Source organism: Acanthopagrus latus, chromosome 2 (genome assembly GCF_904848185.1).
Source record: "Acanthopagrus latus isolate v.2019 chromosome 2, fAcaLat1.1, whole genome shotgun sequence".
NCBI classification, from domain to species: Eukaryota; Metazoa; Chordata; class Actinopteri; order Spariformes; family Sparidae; genus Acanthopagrus; species Acanthopagrus latus.
In genome coordinates, this window is record NC_051040.1 from 11,367,050 (window position 1) to 11,388,492 (window position 21,443).

Consider the following 21,443-nt stretch of genomic DNA (forward strand, 5'->3'; position numbering starts at 1 on the left):
AAAAAATCAAGCTATTATACTAAACAGTTTTAATGGTAACTTTTCAATTTGTAAATATTGAATATTATATACATTTAATTATTTGAAGTGTGTCCCCCAAATATAACCAACTAATTTTCTTATCACATTTTTTTTTTCTGTACATGGCCTAATTAACAGCTACGGCTTAGATGTTTCAAAACACCGTCATGCTAACAGTAATATGTACGTTATGAAATATAGATTTATAATTTACATCTATGGTTTTCACCTACAGTATAGTAGATTTTGTGCATCTTAATGTGATATTATGTTTACAACATTTATTACTTGAGAGACTTGTAGATGCAACTCTGAATTACATAAAATCCATAGAATCTTGCTATACTCATGTACTAGTACACTAGTAATCTATTCTTACAATCATGGGATCATATTTTTTTGTTCACAGTTTTTCCCATGACATGTTTCTTGGTATTTTTCTCTGGCTTGATAAATATTATGAAACATTTAGGTGCAAAAATGCTAAGTAATAAACCAATTGCTGACGACAAAATTGCAAATATTTCAACAGCTACAGTGAACTTTCCAGGGGAGCTGACATATGCTGGGATAAAAGTAATCCAGACAGCGCAGAATATCAGCATGCTGAATGTTATAAATTTGGCTTCATTAAAGTTATCAGGCAATTTTCTTCCTAGAAATGCCAAGATCAAACATATTATTGCAAGGATTCCTATGTACCCCAGAACTGCATAGAAAGCAGCTTCAGAGCCTGTGTTACATTCTAAAATGATCTTCTTATTGCTGTATTTGAAAACCATGTCTGGGAAAGGAGGTTTCAAGGTGAGCCACAACACACATATAACTATCTGAATCAAAGTGCAGAAGCAAACTATGATCCTTTGCTGTGCAGGACCAAACTTTCCTGCAACTTTGTTGCCAGGAATTGTGGCTTTGAAAGCTGTAACGACAACAATTGTTTTTCCCAAAACACAGGAAATGCAAAGCGCAAATGTCACACCGAAAGCTGTGTGGCGCAGCATGCATGTCCAGACTGTAGGTCTGCCGAGGAAAGTGAGGGGACAGAGAAAACACAGAAAAAGTGAAAACAGAAGGAAACAGCTGAGTTCAGAGTTGCTGGCCTTGATCACAGGAGTTTCTCTGTAGTGAAGAAATACCATCATTGTGGCCAGAGTCAGGGAGGCCCCTAGCAGGGACACAATTGTGATAACTATTCCCATCGGCTCGTGATATGTTAGGAACTCAATCATTTTAGGAATACACTCATCTTTACTTTCATTAGACCAGTAGTCCTGTGGACAGGGTGTACAGTCAGCTGAACCTGTTGAACATGAAGGGAAAGCTCAGTGATCAGTGTCTGACCTTCTGAGATAAATATGTGCTGTTGAGACATGGAAATTAAATTGTCTACACTTTAAGTAACACTGACAATAATTGTTTAACGTGTATGTAAGGACTAAATTCATGCCATGATTTTGGATCAACTATGTTTTCTAAATGTGGCATACATGTTTCTTATACCTGTTGAGTTGGCTATAGTTCCATCAGCACATGTGATGCAGTCAAAGCAGCAGGTGGGTTTTCCCTTTATTTGAGCTTTTCTGGTTCCTGCTGGACAAACATTAGAGCACACCGATGTCGGAACCTGAGAAAAAAAAAAAAAAAAAATGTAATTATGTAATAATTGTGCTACATTCAGTTAATCTTACAACCAAACAGGGCACGTGGCTCAAAGTGTAGAATTTAATCATGTGGAAAAAAGCCTTCATAATTACCATTTTGCCTGTCCTCCACACAATTTCTTCCTCCTGAATGCTGAGTCTATGATTGCCATTAACATCAGAGGCAAAATGACCCAGTGTGACATGTTGCACTTGCCCATCTATCAGCTGCCAGTTGATAATATCATAAGAAGCAGGAGGGTCACCATTGACATCAAAAAACACATTATGACCAAACTGATCCCTGAAATTTACCCTTTGTAGTTGATCAGTGACCTGAGAAAAGGACACACATTATGTTTCTTCAGGATCAGTGTCTACAAACAAAATAATGTCTCTACACATTGCTTATTTCAAGACAATAGGAGGCTTTGGGGATTTTAGTCGCACTATATCTCACCTGTTTGGGCTCAATTTCAGATGTGTTCAAACATGGCCTCACCATCTTTTCTCCAACTGGTTGACAGAATAACAGCTGATGGAGGGCATGTGCGATGGCATACACTGCTTTATACACATTATAGGACACTCTGAGCTCTCTGACATTGAAGAACATATCCTGGTTATCCATCAATGTTTCATTGCCTGAGCATATTTTATTTATTGCCTCAGCAGCCGTGATTTCTCCATGAGAAACAGGTCTACAGCCAACCATGAACTCCCAAAAATCCCTCACAAAGGCTGCATTTGGATCAGTATAAGGGCTGATGCCTGTAAGAAATGGTTTTAAATTTGGAATAGCCATTTTCTGTACCACAAATCCTAGGGCTCCACCAAAAGCTTGGTAGATTTCAGGTGTAGAGGGTTGAATTGCTGTTATCCAGGCCTCACTGGCAATCCACTGAATTCCTGTAATGTTCTGTTTCACAACCTCTTTCATCAAAGGATAAAAGTCACCCTCTGGGACAAAAGCCAGGATGACTCTGACAGTTGACTTCTTGATCATTTCCACAACATCCAGGATCTTATCCTCAGAGTATGTACGTAGAACTGTCCCAACAAATGCAACACAAACCCCCAGCTTTTTAACCTCCTCAGTAAATGCTAGGATCCCATTTCGCCCATAATCATTGTCTGACTGTATGGCCCCAATCCACTGCCAACCAAAATGCTTGACAAGTGCTGCCAAAGCTTTTGCCTGGAAGTAGTCGCTGGGGATTGTCCGAAAAAATGAAGGATATTTGGCTCTGTCACTCAGGCAGGCACATGTTGAGAAGTAACTTACCTGAAAAGAGAACACCAAAATAAGTCTGACAAGAAAGCCTTAAAACAAGCACTGAAGAGCTCAAAATTTCAAGGAATACTCATGCAATAGGATCTCCAATTATTCTCTTACTATTGGCACTTGAAATGGTCCGAGAGTTCCAGCCACTGCTAAAGACTGAGATGATCCTGCCTCTGCTATCAGAGCAGATATAGCTGGAGGACAAGGGGAAGTCACACCTATCTCCTCTGGTCTACTAGCCAGTGTTAGTGCAGCACGTAACGTATTTGTAGGAGATGAACAAGAGTTAAGGATCCTATAGCCAAGAGATATGTTTGGCAAGACAGCAGGATCATTGTTGATTTCTTCAATTGCAAAAATCATCACTTGGGTCCACCGAAAAGCTCTCACATCAAATCTAAAAAGTATTGTTGAGTCGAAACAGGTTGTAAGATTACAAAGGTGCTGCTGTACATGTATAGACATCACAATTGAAAAAGAAGATATATATTACCTTGCACACTTCACTCCAGGTGGCTCACCCTCAAATGTCCAAGTGCTACTTATATCTTTGTTGAAAACTGGGAAAATCCCCCCAATCATAATGTCTCCCTGCTTGAACAAACTTGGCATGTTAAATCTACCTAATGGTTCACAGCCTGAAACTGTGTTCAGGTAGAGAACAAACAGTGATAAGATAATAGCTCTATGTGGCTCATGCATGTTTGCACAGCATTTTGTAGGTAGATGGAGGACACAGTTCTTAAAACAACTGTGTCAGATACAGGTTCACATGGTCTTTTCATAAAAGGTTGATTTATTTCCCACAGGGCACTTGTAGCTCAGATGGGTAGGTAAGGGATGGGTTACGGCAATGTGCTTCCCTTTTTGAAAAAAGAAAACAAACTGGGGTAAACAATTTTCAGACCTGGTGTTGCTTGCCACAAACAACTAATTATATCAGTCAAATTAACATGCCTTAGCACATGGTCATTGGTTGACACCAGGGTGTGTTGGTATAAGTACAGTCATTTAAAAAAATAGTCATCAAAGTAATTGCTTGGGATAGAATTCTTACTTATTGGAATTACTTGAGGAGTGAATAGCTTCAGAAAGGAAACCATGAGCACACTACTTTTGTTTATTTTATGTGAGAATGACTGGACTTATTTCATTCACATGTGATCTTCCTTGGGTTAACATAAAGAGGTGAAAATACACCTATATACATTTTCCCACATTGGCTTGTTTTAATCTGTTTTCCATCTGATGCAATTACCATTGTTGGCTGATTTGAAATAGCACAGTTGACCATTTCCAAAGTTTGAAAGTCGTGTTTGAAAAAATGGTTATCCATCTTGACTGTAAATGGTTAAAATAACAGATGAATACATTTCTTTGCAAGAACATTTGTCAGTTATTTTTCACGTTATAGCCTTTCAGGCATATAATATTTGATAGCCAGCCCAACAATGAAAAAGATTGGTTAAGTACTTACTCTACAGGTGAACATGCTTTTGAACAAGCAAGGAAGAGGAAGGAGACACAATTGTATTCATGACCCTTGTCCAGAATTTGCAACCCATGCCTGTGGATAAACCATGTGCATAAATATGAAGTTCATGCACATAAATTGTTTACAAATCTATGCTTTAGGACTATTTATTTTGCTCTTAATTATTCATATTAACATTCATATAGAGAATAAATACAGCTTAACCAAAATAAGGTCACTGTGTTAAATGGTAATTCAGACTATTGTTTGAAATGTTTTGTAGTATTCTCACCACATATATAAATTATATTAAGCACTTGTTAAAAGGGGCACCACCTCCAATGATTAATTCATCGATTGATTAAATAATAAAGAGGAAAATGAATGACATCAGTGAATCAGTCTTATATCTGAAAGTTGTTGATTCTGATTACACTTACCTCCATCTCTGTCATAAATGAATGCACAAATACAGTGACTCAGCTCAAGATATTTCAAGACCATGTAGAGGATAGAAAGGGACCAGCCGTTAAATGACAAGAGTTGGACAGGGCTGTAGAAGAGCAGCAACCCAGCAGCTGGGCCTGTATCTGCTCCTTTCTGTGAGGAGGAACAGGAGGAGCACTGCCAGAGCCCTATGAATTTACCTTCTACAGGCTACTGGTGTGCATGTTTCTGACCAAACTGTCAGATACAGACTCCATTAGGGTGGCACAAGGGCCCAGTATCCTCTAGTGGGACCTGTGTTTACAGCCCAGCACTTAGCTGTAGCTTGATTCGGATTCATGAGAGAACACCAGGTCCGTACATTGGCATACCATTCCTTTCACAGTAGAGAGCAGGTTCACACATTGTTGTGAACATAGTGCTGCTTGTAACATCATCCAGCATGACCGATTTGGCAGTGGGTCAGTGATGGTCTGGGGAGGCATATCCTTGGAGGATCGCACTGTTAACTATGACCTCCATGACATAGCTAATGGTACCCTGCCTGGTGTAGAGTACTGATATGATATCCTGATATCCTGATTCCAGGTGACCAAAGAACAAGCAGGAACTGAAGACCATGGCAGAGCATCACCAGGGACGCAACCCAGCGTCTGGTGATGTCTATGCCTTCCAAACTTCAGGCTGTAATTGACTGCAAAGGATTGAAAGTTTGATTTATCATTGTTTAGTTAGGCTCATTACTTTTGGTCCCTTAAAAAGTGGGAATATATGTGTATATATATATATAGACACACAAGCACACACACACTGTCAGGTCCATGTATATACATACAAACATTTACGTAGATTTAAGTAGTAGATAGCTCTGACACTTAAGGTGAACGAAGGAGAGGAGCAGGGATGATGGTCATCCCCACAACTTATGGCCCAAGAGAAGGTCCAAGGTCATTACTCTTCCAAAGTTTGTGGGATAAGGTCTATCTCAGGACTATCTATCCCTTGTCCCCTTGAGGGATCATTAGGTCTTTGTGTCTCTCTGCGCTCAACACAGGCACCAACAAACTTTCAATTAAACCATCAAAAATGTTATAAAATAATTTGGTTTCTTCGTAGATTCCTGTGTTTGGTCCGCTACAGTTTATAAACCATATACACATATTTGGAAACTGTGAGTACAGACTTACACAAAACTTTTTTTTTTTTTTTTTTTTTTTTTCCTCTCCTTAAACTCCATGGTTTTATATTATGTGCTCTCCCTTAAACTCCATGGTTTTATATTATGTGCTCTCATCATATGTGTAGTCAATCTGAAAGTATAATAATATCTAATAATGATAACATGTATACATATGATATTTCAAACCTGTTCTACTAGTTGACTAGGAAGAGGGCTAAGAATGGCAATGTGTGTAAATTGTGAATTCTAGGTTGACTGGTTCATTAGACTGAGAGGTCTTTGTCTGAGCTCAGAGTCATTAAGAAGAGTGCATGCAAAAATGACTAATACATGACCTTAATTATAAGTAAAGACTCTTCTGCACCTGCAATTATAACTAACAAAGCGACTGTGATCTGAACAGTGTTTGATTGGTCAGAAGTAACTTCTCAAGACTTGCAGAGAATGTGTACAGAGAATTGCACAGCCCACCCCTGAAATCCTATTGGTCACCTCAGGTACCATTACCATAATGCCAAAAAAGATTGGCAAGAGATTCAAACAGACCCAGTGAAACAGTGATTTATAATATGAATCATCTCATCCTGGTCACCGATCATGTTCAAAATAAAAATCTAAAAATATGTTATTAGGTTTTCACTTCTAGAAACATGATAACAAAAAAATACAGCTTTTTGTTTGGTTGACTGTGATGTGGTCATAACCATTCAGGTCTTCAGATGTTTGGCAGTAAGTGGTATGATGACACATTACATCAAACCACATGTGCCATAATGTCTTACTTTAATGTCCCAATACAATTTATGCAATTTAACTTGTTACCATTAGCTAGGTAGGTAGCTCTGAGAAAAGTAGGCTTATTTAATTAACAAGCTATTTAATTATCTAACTTGCTTCAGCTCCACCTACAGATGATGTCACAGTGACTCTGTTCACTATTTTTACTGTCAACGGTTGTCACACTGAGGCCATTGGTATCAGAGGACACTTCTGGATGACAAAATTAAAGATTTCTTGTTGGTGTTTTTCCCATCATATGTTTTTTTGAGTTTTCTTCTGGATTGAAGATAATGATGAAACATTTTGGGAAAAAAATGCATGCCAGCAAACCAAAACTGGATGCCAGGATGGCAAATATCTCCACAGCAACAGTGAACTTGCCAGGAGAGCTGACATATGCTGGGATGAATGTGATCCAGACTGCACAGAATATCAGCATACTGAAAGTTATCAGTTTGGCTTCATTAAAGCTGTCTGGCAGTTTCCTAGCAAGAAAAGCAAGTATGAAACACAAGAGAGCAAGAAGTCCGATATAACTCAACACAGCCCAGAATCCAACAGCTGAACCCACGGCACACTCTAAGATTATCTTTTCTTTATAGTACTTCATGTTCATCTTTGGAAATGGAGGGCTGATTGTCAGCCAAAGGACACAAATCACAACCTGAATGAGGGTGAAAGCCAGAACACTTAGCCTCTGCTGTGTAGGACCAAACCATTTCATCACATTGCTGCCTGGGAGTGTTGCTCTGAATGCCATTAAAACCACTATAGTTTTGCAGAGAACACAAGAGATACAGAGGACAAAATTGATGCCGAATGCTGTGTGCCGCAGCATGCAGGACCACTCAGAGGGCCGGCCGATGAAGGTCAGAGAACACAGGAAACACAGAGTCAAGGAGAAGAGCAGCAGGAAGCTCAGCTCAGAGTTGTTGGCTTTTACAATGGGAGTCTCTTTATGAGCCAAGAAAATCATCAATGTCAGAAGGGATAAAAATACACCGACACAGCTAAATCCAGTTAAAAGTGTCCCCATGACCTCTTTGTAGGAAAGGTATTCAATAGGTTTTGGACGACACCGATCTTTCTTTTCATTTGGCCAGAATTTGGGAGGACAGATCAAACATTCTGGAGAATCTTTAAAAAAAGAGGAAAATCATGCAGAAATACAACATTTTGATATTTTGTGTACCATTTCAGTTCCCCTTGATACAATGCACAGCAATTAATTCAATTTGAAGCCCTTACTTACTTGTCTGATTACTTATTGTTCCCTCTGGGCACCCAAAGCAGTCGAAACAGCACACTGGCTTAAACTTGTTTATGGCCTTACGGGTCCCTGGTGGGCATGGTTCTCTGCAGACAGACCTTAGCACCTGATAATGGAAAACACAGCATGTAAAAGTCAATATTGCAACCAAATGTGTAGAAGGATAGCAAGACACATACCAACTTTAATTTACATTACCTCATTACTGTTTGCTCCCCAAACTATTTTGATGTTTTCTTTTAGTTTGAATGTTTCTGCCTCTGGAAAAGACGTATCATAATGACCAATATTCACAATCTCAGCAGAGCCATCTTCTTTCATCTGCCAGTTAACTAAGTCATACTGGGCAACTGAGTCTCCATTTTCGTCAAAGAAAACTTTGGCCCCATTCTGTGTGGTGAAGTTCACATACTTAATATGTTCCAACACCTATAGAGACAAAAACAAGTGCATGTTAGCTTACACACAACTGCAAGACAAAGTAAGCCATCAAAACATTTAGTATTCAAATAGCTTGTCTGATATACAGCACAAATATAATATGCCAGAATAATTTAGTAGAAATTACCAGCTTTGGCTGAACATCATTTTTGTTCACACAGGGCTTTCCTGTGGTAGGATTAGACCCATTTCTGCACTCCAATAGTGTATGGAGAGCATATGCCACCAAGTACACAGCTTTGTACACATTATTCTCAGGCCTGAAATGTGTCACATCTGTGTAGTCACTGGACACTGTCCTGAGGTCCTCTTTGCCAGTGCACACAGCAGAGGTATTTGATGGAGAAAAACTGCAGTCAAAGAACTTCTCCCAGTAAGCTTTAATTATATCACTTTGTGGTTCATCAGAAGGTTTCAAGCTAAGTAAGAATTCACCAAGACCTGGTATGGACGCCTGAGGGAGGGCAAAGCCCATTGCCCCCTGTAACATGTATTTTCGCTCAACAGAAGCCAGGTCTGCTTGTGTGATCCAAGACTCACTGCCAAGCCACTGCTTTCCAGTTATGTTGTAATTCTCCATTTCAGACAGGAACAATTTAGTGAAAGACAAGGACATAAACAGCAGGACCACCTTTGACGAAGAGTTCCTTAGTGTCTCTACAATAGCATCCAACTTGGATTGGATGAGTGGAGATGTCATAGAGAAAGGTAATCTGTATTCAACACATATGCCCATTTTCATTGCCTCCCTGGTGAATTCAGCCGTACCTTGGTCTGCGTACAAGTCTTCAGAAAAAATAATCCCCAACCAGCGCCAGTCAAAGAATTTCATTAATTGCACCAGAGCAGTGATTTGGAAACGGTCACTTGGCACAGTTCTGAAGAATGTGGGATATAATCTTTTGTCACTCAAACAAGCACAGGTTGAAAAATGGCTTACCTTTAAAGAACAGAACATATGTTAAATACAATACATCTGTATTCCCTAAAGATGCAAATAAAAATAAATCAATACAATGAAAACTGAACAATTTCCTTTTTTTAAAAAAAAAACAAAAAACAGATCTTGTCACCTGTGGAATGGACAATGGGCTTAGTATGATGTTTATGTCTTTACTTAGTCCAGACGATGAATGGCCTAAGAGAGCCTGAATCTGACCAGTGCAGTCCCTTGAATCTCCCCCATTTACAGCTTCTACTGCTGCTCTTATCAGGTTTTCATCCCCACAGCCATCATACAGCTTATAGCCCAGAGTCACTCCGGGAAGGAGCTTTGTATCTCTATTGATTTCCTCCACAGCAAAAATCACCGTCCGGGCAAACTTTAATTCTCTGTCATGCCAACTGTAAAGACAGTGTCTGTAATTACAGCCCATCATTTCAGATCACATAAAGCAACTTTTGTCTAACACTGTATGCAGTGTTTTACATATTTAAAGCACAGTCACTTACTTTTTGCAGTATGTATATGGAAGTGTCTGGTAACCATTGTCTACTAGAATGCTTGTCCTACTCAAAGAGAAAACTCCACCAATGAGAAGATCACCTTCCTTTGAAAATTCCATGAACCCTGTCTGTCCGATTACTTTGCAGGTTTGGTTCTCTGTGTTTGTCCTTGCCAGCAGACTGAAAAACATAATAGTGATCCAACCCATCATGAGGCACCCTCCCCTCCACTTAAACAATTCTGACTTGGGAGCTGATCTTTATAATTTTTTTTTTTTTTCTGCCACAAGAAAATCACCAGCGCAAAAGATTATTTTTGTATGCATCACTGCTCTTCTAAGAAATGGGTCCTCGTAATTTACATGTTGCAAACAAAGTGCTTTTTTCAGGTGTTTAATTTCAGAAACACTTGTTGAGACATTCTGTACATTCCATTTTTTTCTGGGTATTGTATAACCAGCATCAATGTTACAAATAAATTACTATATACATGAAGAAAATGTATTTATTCATGGAGTACCTCATTAACTAATAGGAATATTTGATTAAATGCAAGCCCAAAACTATTAGAGTCATGCAAGTACACCAACTATATAAGATATGAACTATTTCAAGTGTTATTTGGAATTAATGAGATCTAGAGGAGAATTTTCAGTCCAAATGTGCTCCAAATGTACAGATATTCTGCTGTCCTGTTGTTAATGGGTAACTACAGCCACCATTGTGGACAGAAAACTAGCATGATTTTGTTGAGCAACAGATGGGCAACTCTCAGAGGAAGGATGCCAAGCCAACAGCTTGGAAATAGCAGAGTGTAGTGTACAAGGTGGGATGTTTGGTTTGATGATATCTTGTATGTAGATTAGGCTTGAGCAATACATTGCATGGCAGGCAAGAACTAATGTCTTGAAACTGATTCAAGCAGTCAATGTTAGCTAGTGTGGGGGATGAAGGACTTATACAGTGAGGCACATGGGTTGTCAAAAATTTTGGCAATGGAGGAGACCAGGTCCTGGTAGAAGTCCATGATGGGGATACAAATTAGGGATGCCTGAACACATTCAGTGAGCGATCGTTCATGAACTTGTTCATATTTTGGATGAAAGTGGACTGAACTTAGTATATTCTGCCTGATGAAAATTATTGTGAAGGCATTCATTCTGGCGTTTGTGAACATGCTCTCTCACTATTTAGCTTCGGTCAAGAGTGTGCGAGATTTCCATAGAGCCTTCCAGCCGAAAATCCAGCTAACGCACACCGTAATCAGGCCTTAATATGTAGTGGAAAAAACACCCAATCTGGCAACCCCAGCCACCAAAGAGTTGCACCACCGCATGTGTCGTCAAAATGCGAAGCATGGAGATAAAAACAAATGAAAGCAGATGCACTACCTCAGACTCTGCCTCCACCATTAAAGGGATAGTTCAGGTTTTTTGAAGTGGGTCATATAAAGTACATATGTATGGTTGGTGTGTTCCCTACCATAATCACCGATCAGCGCGGCCTCAGTTTGGAGAAGTGGAGAGCCGCTCCAGCCCAGACGCTCAGCTTTGTACTGCAGTGAACAGGGTCCAGAGAAAAAGCGAAATTTAACCACCTAAAACAAGGCTCACCTAAAAAGATCGGTAACAGTTCAAGTGTACGCTGTATAGAGAAAATTCACACCGCTTTACATCGCCGTCAGACCTGCCTTTCTTTTGGCACTATGTTTTCTCAACCGTAGAACCTCCGTATCCCAACGGACACAACTAAATCCAGTTAAAAGTGCCCCCATGACCTTTTTGTATAAAAGGTATTCAATAGATTTTGGAAGACACTGATCTTTTCATTTGACCAAAATTTGGGAGGACAGATCAAACAGACAGGAAAATCTATAGAAGGGAGGATATCATACAGAAATCAGAAAAAATGCAATCAATGCACTGAAAGAAAACTATTTTTTTTCTGTCTCACTTGTCTGATTACTTCTTGTTCCCTCCGGGCATTCAATGCAGTCGAAACAGCACAAGGTCACATACTGCTTGGTAACCTGACAAGTTTTTTCTTTGCAGGAGTAATTCTGAAATGTTTTGGAGCTGCGGACCAGGAAGCAGCAACGCCAACTTCAGCAACACCGAAAGACAGAAATGGCCCTGCCTATACATAGGTTAAGCCTGAGCAATCCATACGATGGCAGACAAGAACTAATGTCTTGAAACTGGTTTAAGCAGTTGCTGTCCATCTTACACTCCCTACTTCCTTCCCTTATCCACCCCCATTGCTATATCTTTTAAAACTGTTTGCTTACCTAATTTTCTACAGGCAGCAAGAGTGATCATACACTTGATCACACTGTCTTTACTCAGCTTTCTGAATATGTCAGAACAAGCTATTTTGGCCCCCAGTGCTGTGGTTTCAAGGTATGTCACAGAGATTGCTGTCCTTGCCATGTCCATCATAAATGCATGGCTTTTTCCAAGGTTGGTTGGGGACATGGAATCTGAGTGTGTCATGTTCAAAGTCTTCATTATATAGGTGCCTGCTAGGAGCTGTGGTCAGAAGGTCAATGGTGCATGTTGTGGTGGAACCTACAAATCCATTAGTAGACACTGGTGATGAGTGAAGCCATTTAAATAAAGAATGAGGCCTTCTTTGCTTGGTTGGCCCAAGTGTCTCCTGGAGTAGTAGCCAGGTACCTGGAGGTAATAGGGGGTTCAATTTAATAGTTGCTAAACCAAAAGACCACATGTGGGAGGAGTTTGGAATGATTGTGTAGAAGAACTTCTGGTTGGCCTCAAGGGTGTTCTGGCTAACTGTTGGAATCACTGTACATATTATCACTCGCTTATTGAATGTTTTGCAAAGAGTAGCTGTTGCTGAGTAAGCTTCTTGTCTGCATAGAGAAATCACACACTTGCTACTATAGCGAGGCCACGAACTCCCTGTGCAGCTGCGTCATAACCAGATAAGAGAAACCTTGACTATGTCCTACTTTGAAAGAGGAAGATCATATTAGCAGATGCATGTGCTGAGAAAAAATAAAGTTGTGAAGGAGTTAACCACCATGACCTTTCTGTAACCACCCTAAGGAAATAAAAGATAGGAGAACAGGGAGTGCGGCAGAGCAGTTTGGAGCGTGAAGCAGTACGCACACTCTGTTCTCCTTGCAAGTAAAATTTAATCGCCTGATTGTCATTCTTTCTCTGTCTAGTCTTTGTTTTCACGAATGTTTTAGGTGTTTCAACCTGACACTAACCGTTCAGCAACTCAAGTAGATAAGTGTTGGTTGGACAAGGCTGTCATGAGCTTGGGGAGAGCAGCCGACCCTCGGTCAGGATAATGTTGGGTGTTAGAAATACATTTTTTAGAAGCTCCTGAACTGATCTCTGTACATCGCTTGGTTGTCATGGTTAACATGCCTTGATAATGTCAGGTGAATGGGGACAGTACTTTTGGAGAGGCACAATAGGGTTGTGGTTCCTATTTTCAAAAATGGGACTAGAGGGTGTGCTCCAGTTATCGGTATATCATACTGCTGATCCTGTCAGGGAAAGTTTATTCAAGTGTGCTGGAAAGGAGGCAATTATCAAACCAATGATTCAGAAGGAATAATACTGATTCTGTCCTGTTAGTAGAACAGTGGAAGAGCTCTTTAGTATTTCAGGCTTGCTGGGGGGGGTCAAGGACATTTGCTTGGAGAAACGCCAAACCTGTATCCCCCAGAGAGTACTGTGGAGGGTACTGCACAAGTATGAACCAAAGTCAAACACTTTTCCAGTGGGTGTTTGATGCTGCCAGGAACTCAAGGCACAACGATTGTGAGAGGAGTAACCAGATCGGGAACCATAGAAATGCATCTCTGCTTTCTGCAGAAGAAGTGGTTCTGTTGGTTTCTTCAGTCTGTCCAGCAGGCACTGGGGCAGTTTGTAACATGCTGTGAAGCAGTTGGGAGGAGAGTCAGCACCTTCAAATCTGAGGCCATGATCTTCTGCCTGAAAATAGTGGATTCCCACCACCCACTGGGGGGTGAGACCATGCCCCTAAGTGAAGGAGTTAAAACATATCAGAGTCTTGTTCTTAAGTGACAAAAATGTATTTGTGATACATTAATATCCAGTCATATACTGTATGAGCTGGAAAACACTTGCGGTCTTAAGCAGATGTGAAAAGCCAAAAAAGGTTGGACCAGTATCTGATCATAATATTTCATTCTCTTTTAAAAAGTTGAGCACAGCACTTCTTTATCCAGTGGCTGTGATTGATAGAGGGGATAATCTTTTGAGTTCATTTTCATGTTCACTTTTGCAATATTGATTAGTCTGTCTTACACGAAAATCACATGATTAAAAATGGCAAGTTGAAAGATTTTGATGAAATAAATTCATAAATCTTGTGTCCAAAATTAATACAATTTTGTTGCAAACTGGATTTCACACAAAGTAAACAAGACCTTAGCCTGGGTATTTAATTTTATGAACATATCTCAACAAGTGGGAGGTCATGAGTAACAAATTATATCTACATTGTAAGTCAGACTATGCAGAAAAAAATGGTTTATTTGTTATCACCCTGAGGCCATTTCTTTTGGAGGACACTTTTGAATTATGCACATTTATTGAGTCCTCTGTGGTATTTTTCCCATTAAATGTTTTTTTGAGTTTTGTTCTGGCCTGAAGATAATAATATAACATTTTGGGAAAAATATGCATCCCAGCAAACCAAAACTGGATGCCAGGATGGCAAATATCTCCACAGCAACGGTGAACTTGCCAGGAGAGCTGACATATGCTGGGATGAATGTGATCCAGACTGCACAGAATATCAGCATGCTAAAGGTTATCAGTTTGGCTTCATTAAAGCTGTCTGGAAGCTTCCTAGCAAGAAAAGCAAGTACAAAACATAAGAGAGCAAGAAGTCCGATATAACTCAGCACAGCCCAGAATCCAACGGATGAACCCAGTGCACACTCTAAGATTATCTTTTCTTTATAGTACTTCGTGTTCATCTTTGGAAATGGAGGGCTGATTGTCAGCCAAAGGATACAAATCACAACCTGAATGAGGGTGAAAGCCAGCACACTGAGCCTCTGCTGTGTAGGACCAAACCATTTCATCACACAGCTGCCTGGGAGTGTTGCTCTGAATGCCATTAAAACCACTATAGTTTTGCAGAGAACACAAGAGATACAGAGGACAAAGGTGATGCCGAATGCTGTGTGTCGCAGCATGCAGGACCACTCAGAGGGCCGGCCGATGAAGGTCAGAGAACACAGGAAACATAGAGTCAAGGAGAAGAGCAGCAGGAAGCTCAGCTCAGAGTTGTTGGCTTTTACAATGGGAGTCTCTTTATGAGCCAAGAAAATTATCAGTGTCAGAAGGGATAAAAATACACCGACACAGCTAAATCCAGTTAAAAGTGTCCCCATGACCTCTTTGTAGGAAAGGTATTCAATAGGTTTTGGACGACACCGATCTTTCTTTTCATTTGGCCAGAATTTGGGAGGACAGATCAAACATTCTGGAGAATCTTTAAAAAAAGAGGAAAATCATGCAGAAATACAACATTTTGATATTTTGTGTACCATTTCAGTTCCCCTTGATACAATGCACAGCAATTAATTCAATTTGAAGCCCTTACTTACTTGTCTGATTACTTATTGTTCCCTCTGGGCACCCAAAGCAGTCGAAACAGCACACTGGCTTAAACTTGTTTATGGCCTTACGGGTCCCTGGTGGGCATGGTTCTCTGCAGACAGACCTTAGCACCTGATAATGGAAAACACAGCATGCAAAACTCAATATTACAACCAAATGTGTTGTACATCACTGACATTGTAAAGGTCCTGTCATTCGTATTCATCTGTGAAAGGACAAGACTATATATAATTACATTATCTGCCATTAAAAGATCACCTTTCCATCTTCTGTATTCCATAAGTGGAACTGACAGCCACCAGTTCAGGTTGATACACTTTAAGATTCACCACCTCTACACAGGGTAGAAGGATAGCAAGACACATACACACTTTAATTTACATTACCTCATTACTGTTTGCTCCCCAAACTATTTTGATGTTTTCTTTTAGTTTGAATGTTTCTGCCTCTGGAAAAGACGTATCATAATGACCAATATTCACAATCTCAGCAGAGCCATCTTCTTTCATCTGCCAGTTAACTAAGTCATACTGTGCAACTGAGTCTCCATTTTCGTCAAAGAAAACTTTGGCCCCATTCTGTGTGGTGAAGTTCACATACTTAATATGTTCCAACACCTATAGAGACAAAAACAAGTGCATGTTAGCTTACACACAACTGCAAGCCAAAGTAAGCCATCAAAACATTTAGTATTCAAATAGCTTGTCTGATATACAGCACAAATATATTATGCCAGAATAATTTAGTAGAACTTACCAGCTTTGGCTGAACATCATTTTTGTTCACACAGGGCTTTCCTGTGGTAGGATTAGACCCATTTCTGCACTCCAATAGTGCATGGAGAGCATATGCCACCAAGTACACAGCTTTGTACACATTATTCTCAGGCCTGAAATGTGTCACATCTGTGTAGTCACTGGACACTGTCCTGAGGTCCTCTTTGCCAGTGCATATAGCAGAGGTATTTGATGGAGAAAAACTGCAGTCAAAGAACTTCTCCCAGTAAGCTTTAATTATATCACTTTGTGGTTCATCAGAAGGTTTCAAGCTAAGTAAGAATTCACCAAGACCTGGTATGGACGCCTGAGGGAGGGCAAAGCCCATAGCCCCCTGTAACATGTATTTTCGCTCAACAGAAGCCAGGTCTGCTTGTGTGATCCAAGACTCACTGCCAAGCCACTGCTTTCCAGTTATGTTGTAATTCTCCATTTCAGACAGGAACAATTTAGTGAAATACAAGGACATAAACAGCAGGACCACCTTTGACGAAGAGTTCCTTAGTGTCTCTACAATAGCATCCAACTTGGATTGGATGAGTGGATATGTCACAGAGAAAGTTAATCTGTATTCAACACATATGCCCATTTTCATTGCTTCCTTGGTGAATTCAGCCGTACCTTGGTCTGCGTACAAGTCTTCAGAAAAAATAATCCCCAACCAGCGCCAGTCAAAGAATTTCATTAATTGCACCAGAGCAGTGATTTGGAAACGGTCACTTGGCACAGTTCTGAAGAAAGTGGGGTATAGTCTTTTGTCACTCAAACAAGCACAGGTTGCAAAATGGCTTACCTTTAAAGAACAGAACATATGTTAAATACAATACATCTGTATTCCCTAAAGATGCAAATAAAAATAAATCAATACAATGAAAACTGAACAATTTCCTTTTTAAAAAAAAACAAAAAAAAAAAAACAGATCTTGTCACCTGTGGAATGGACAATGGGCTTAGTATGATGTTTATGTCTTTACTTAGTCCAGACGATGAATGGCCTAAGAGAGCCTGAATCTGACCAGTGCAGTCCCTTGAATCTCCCCCATTTACAGCTTCTACTGCTGCTCTTATCAGGTTTTCATCCCCACAGCCATTGTACAGCTTATAGCCCAGAGTCACTCCGGGAAGGAGCTTTGTATCTCTATTGATTTCCTCCACAGCAAAAATCACCGTCCGGGCAAACTTTAATTCTCTGTCATGCCAACTGTAAAGACAGTGTCTGTAATTACAGCCCATCATTTCAGACCACATAAAGCAACTTTTGTCTTACACTGTATGCAGTGTTTTACATATTTAAAGCACAGTCACTTACTTTTTGCAGTATGTATATGGAAGTGTCTGGTAACCATTGTCTACTAGAATGCTTTTCCCACTCAAAGAGAAAACTCCACCAATGATAAGATCACCTTCTTTTGAAAATTCCATGAACCCTGTCTGTCCGATTACTTTGCAGGTTTGGTTCTCTGCGTTTGTCCTTGCCAGCAGACTGAAAAACATTATAGCGATCCAACCCATCATGAGGCACCCTCCCCTCCCCTTAAACAATTCTGACCTGGGAGCTGATCTTTATAATTTTTTTTTCTGCCACAAGAAAATCACCAGCGCCAAAGATTATTTTTGTATGCATCACTGCTCTTCTAAGAAATGGGTCCTCGTAACTTACATGTTGCAAACAAAGTGCTTTTTTCAGGTGGTTAATTACAGAAACACTTGTTGAGACATTCTATACATTCAATTTTTTCTGGCTATTGTATAACCAGCATCAATGTTACAAATAAATTACTATATACATGAAGAAAATATATTTATTCATGGAGTACCTCATTAACTAATAGGAATATTTGATTAAATGCAAGCCCAAAACTATTAGAGTCATGCAAGTACACCAACTATATAAGATATGAACTATTTCAAGTGTTATTTGGAATTAATGAGATCTAGAGAAGAATTTTCAGTCCAAATGTGCTCCAAATGTACAGATATTCTGTTGTCCTGTTGTTAATGGGTAACTACAGCCACCATTGTGGACAGAAAACTAGCATGATTTTGTTGAGCAACAGATGGGCAACTCTCAGAGGAAGGATGCCAAGCCAACAGCTTGGAAATAGCAGAGTGTAGTGGACAAGGTGGGATGTTTGGTTTGATGATATCTTGTATGTAGATTAGGCTTGAGCAATACATTGCATGGCAGGCAAGAACTAATGTCTTGAAACTGATTCAAGCAGTCAATGTTAGCTAGTGTGGAGGATGAAGGACTTATACAGTGAAGCATATGGATTGTCAAAAATTTTGGCAATGGAGGAGACCAGGTCCTGGTAGAAGTCCATGATGGGGATACAAATTAGGGATGCCTCAACACATTCAGTGAGCGATCGTTAATGAACTTGTTCATATTTTGGATGAAAGTGAACTGTACTTACTCTATTCTGCCTGATGAAAATTATTGTGAAGGCATTCATTCTGGCGTTTGTGAACATGCTCTCTCACTATTTAGCTTCGGTCAAGAGTGTGCGAGATTTCCATAGAGCCTTCCAGGCGAAAATCCAGCTAACGCACACCGTAATCAGGCCTTAATATGTAGTGGAAAAAATACCCAATCTGGCAACCCCAGCCACCAAAGAGTTGCACCACCGCATGTGTCATCAAAATGCGAAGCATGGAGATAAAAACAAATGAAAGCAGACGCACTACCTCAGACTCTGCCTCCACCATTAAAGGGATAGTTCAGGTTTTTTGAAGTGGGTCATATAAAGTACATATGTATGGTTGGTGTGTTCCCTACCATAATCACCGATCAGCGCGGCCTCAGTTTGGAGAAGTGGAGAGCCGCTCCAGCCCAGACGCTCAGCTTTGTACTGCAGTGAACAGGGTCCAGAGAAAAAGCGAAATTTAACCACCTAAAACAAGGCTCACCTAAAAAGATCGGTAACAGTTCAAGTGTACGCTGTATAGAGAAAATTCACACCGCTTTACATCGCCGTCAGACCTGCCTTTCTTTTGGCACTATGTTTTCTCAACCGTAGAACCTCCGTATCCCAACGGACACAACTAAATCCAGTTAAAAGTGCCCCCATGACCTTTTTGTATGAAAGGTATTCAATAGATTTTGGAAGACACTGATCTTTTCATTTGACCAAAATTTGGGAGGACAGATCAAACAGACAGGAAAATCTATAGAAGGGAGGATATCATACAGAAATCAGAAAAAATGCAATCAATACACTGAAAGAAAACTATTTTTTTTCTGTCTCACTTGTCTGATTACTTCTTGTTCCCTCCGGGCATTCAATGCAGTCGAAACAGCACAAGGTCACATACTGCTTGGTAACCTGACAAGTTTTTTCTTTGCAGGAGTAATTCTGAAATGTTTTGGAGCCGCGGACCAGGAAGCAGCAACGCCAACTTCAGCAACACCGAAAGACAGAAATGGCCCTGCCTACACATAGGTTAAGCCTGAGCAATCCATACGATGGCAGACAAGAACTAACGTCTTGAAACTGGTTTAAGCAGTTGCTGTCCATCTTACACTCCCTACTTCCTTCCCTTATCCACCCCCATTGCTATATCTTTTAAAACTGTTTGCTTACCTAATTTTCTACAGGCAGCAAGAGTGATCATACACTTGATCACACTGTCTTTACTCAGCTTTCTGAATATGTCAGAACAAGCTATTTTGGCCCCCAGTGCTGTGGTTTCAAGGTATGTCACAGAGATTGCTGTCCTTGCCATGTCCATCATAAATGCATGGCTTTTTCCAAGGTTGGTTGGGGACATGGAATCTGAGTGTGTCATGTTCAAAGTCTTCATTATATAGGTGCCTGCTAGGAGCTGTGGTCAGAAGGTCAGTGGTGCATGTTGTGGTGGAACCTACAAATCCATTAGTAGACACTGGTGATGAGTGAAGCCATTTAAATAAAGAATAAGGCCTTCTTTGCTTGGTTGGCCCAAGTGTCTCCTGGAGTAGTAGCCAGGTACCTGGAGGTAATAGGGGGTTCAGTTTAATAGTTGCTAAACCAAAAGACCACATGTGGGAGGAGTTTGGAGTGACTGTGTAGAAGAACTTCTGGTTGGTCTCAAGGGTGTTCTGGCTAACCGTTCAGCAACTCAAGTAGATAAGTGTTGGTTGGACAAGGCTGTCATGAGCTTGGGGAGAGCAGCCGACCCCGGGTCAGGATACTGTTGGGTGTTAGAAATACATTTTTTAGAAGCTCCTGAACTGATCTCTGTACATCGCTTGGTTGTCATGGTTAACATGCCTTGATAATTTCAGGTGAACGGGGACAGTACTTTTGGAGAGGCACAATAGGGTTGTGGTTCCTATTTTCAAAAATGGGACTAGAGGGTGTGCTCCATTTATCGGTATATCACACTGCTGATCCTGTCAGGGAAAGTTTATTCCAGTGTGCTGGAAAGGAGGCTCCTAACAATTATCAAACCAATGATTCAGAAGGAATAATACTGATTCTGTCCTGTTAGTAGAACAGTGGAAGAGCTCTTTAGTATTTCAGGCTTGCTGGGGGGGTCAAGGACATTTGCTTGAAGAAACGCCAAACCTGTATCCCCCAGAGAGTACTGTGGAGGGTACTGCACAAGTATGAACCAAAGTCAAACACTTTTCCGGTGGGTGTTTGATGCTGCCAGGAACTCAAGGCACAGCCATCGTGAGAGGAGTAACCAGTTCGGGAACCATAGAAATGCATCTCTGCTTTCTGCAGAAGAAGTGGTTCTGTTGGTTTCTTCAGTCTGTCCAGCAGGCACTGAGGCAGTTTGTAACATGCTGTGAAGCAGTTGGGAGGAGAGTCAGCACCTTCAAATCTGAGGCCATGATCTTCTGCCTGAAAATAGTGGATTCCCACCACCTACTGGGGGGTGAGACCATGCCCCCAAGTGAAGGAGTTAAAACATATCAGAGTCTTGTTCTTAAGTGACAAAAATGCATTTGTGATACATCAATATCCAGTCATATACTGTATGAGCTGGAAAAAACCCTTGCGGTCTTAAGCAGATGTGAAAAGCCAAAAACAGGTTGGACCAGTATCTGATCATAATA

The 21,443-nt window shown here is 40.4% G+C and overlaps 3 protein-coding genes across 3 annotated transcripts; all 3 read right to left on the bottom strand.

Moving 5' to 3' along the window:
* Nucleotides 1-410: 410 nt before the first annotated feature.
* Nucleotides 411-3,651, bottom strand: LOC119008373 (extracellular calcium-sensing receptor-like). Its single transcript, XM_037078564.1, has 6 exons — nucleotides 3,443-3,651; nucleotides 3,061-3,346; nucleotides 2,125-2,949; nucleotides 1,779-2,000; nucleotides 1,525-1,648; nucleotides 411-1,324 (listed from the first exon to the last, which is right to left on the bottom strand). Exons 1-6 carry the CDS (start codon nucleotides 3,649-3,651, stop codon nucleotides 411-413), a joined length of 2,580 nt encoding a protein of 859 aa, XP_036934459.1.
* A 3,402-nt stretch (nucleotides 3,652-7,053) lies between these two features.
* Nucleotides 7,054-9,241, bottom strand: LOC119008374 (extracellular calcium-sensing receptor-like). Its single transcript, XM_037078581.1, has 4 exons — nucleotides 8,669-9,241; nucleotides 8,299-8,529; nucleotides 8,083-8,206; nucleotides 7,054-7,967 (listed from the first exon to the last, which is right to left on the bottom strand). Exons 1-4 carry the CDS (start codon nucleotides 9,239-9,241, stop codon nucleotides 7,054-7,056), a joined length of 1,842 nt encoding a protein of 613 aa, XP_036934476.1.
* Nucleotides 9,242-14,578: 5,337 nt separating this feature from the next.
* LOC119008379 (extracellular calcium-sensing receptor-like) lies at nucleotides 14,579-16,724 on the bottom strand. Its single transcript, XM_037078594.1, has 4 exons — nucleotides 16,377-16,724; nucleotides 16,007-16,237; nucleotides 15,608-15,731; nucleotides 14,579-15,492 (listed from the first exon to the last, which is right to left on the bottom strand). The coding sequence occupies exons 1-4, from the start codon at nucleotides 16,722-16,724 to the stop codon at nucleotides 14,579-14,581; spliced, it is 1,617 nt and encodes a 538-aa protein (XP_036934489.1).
* Between the last annotated feature and the right edge of the window lie 4,719 nt (nucleotides 16,725-21,443).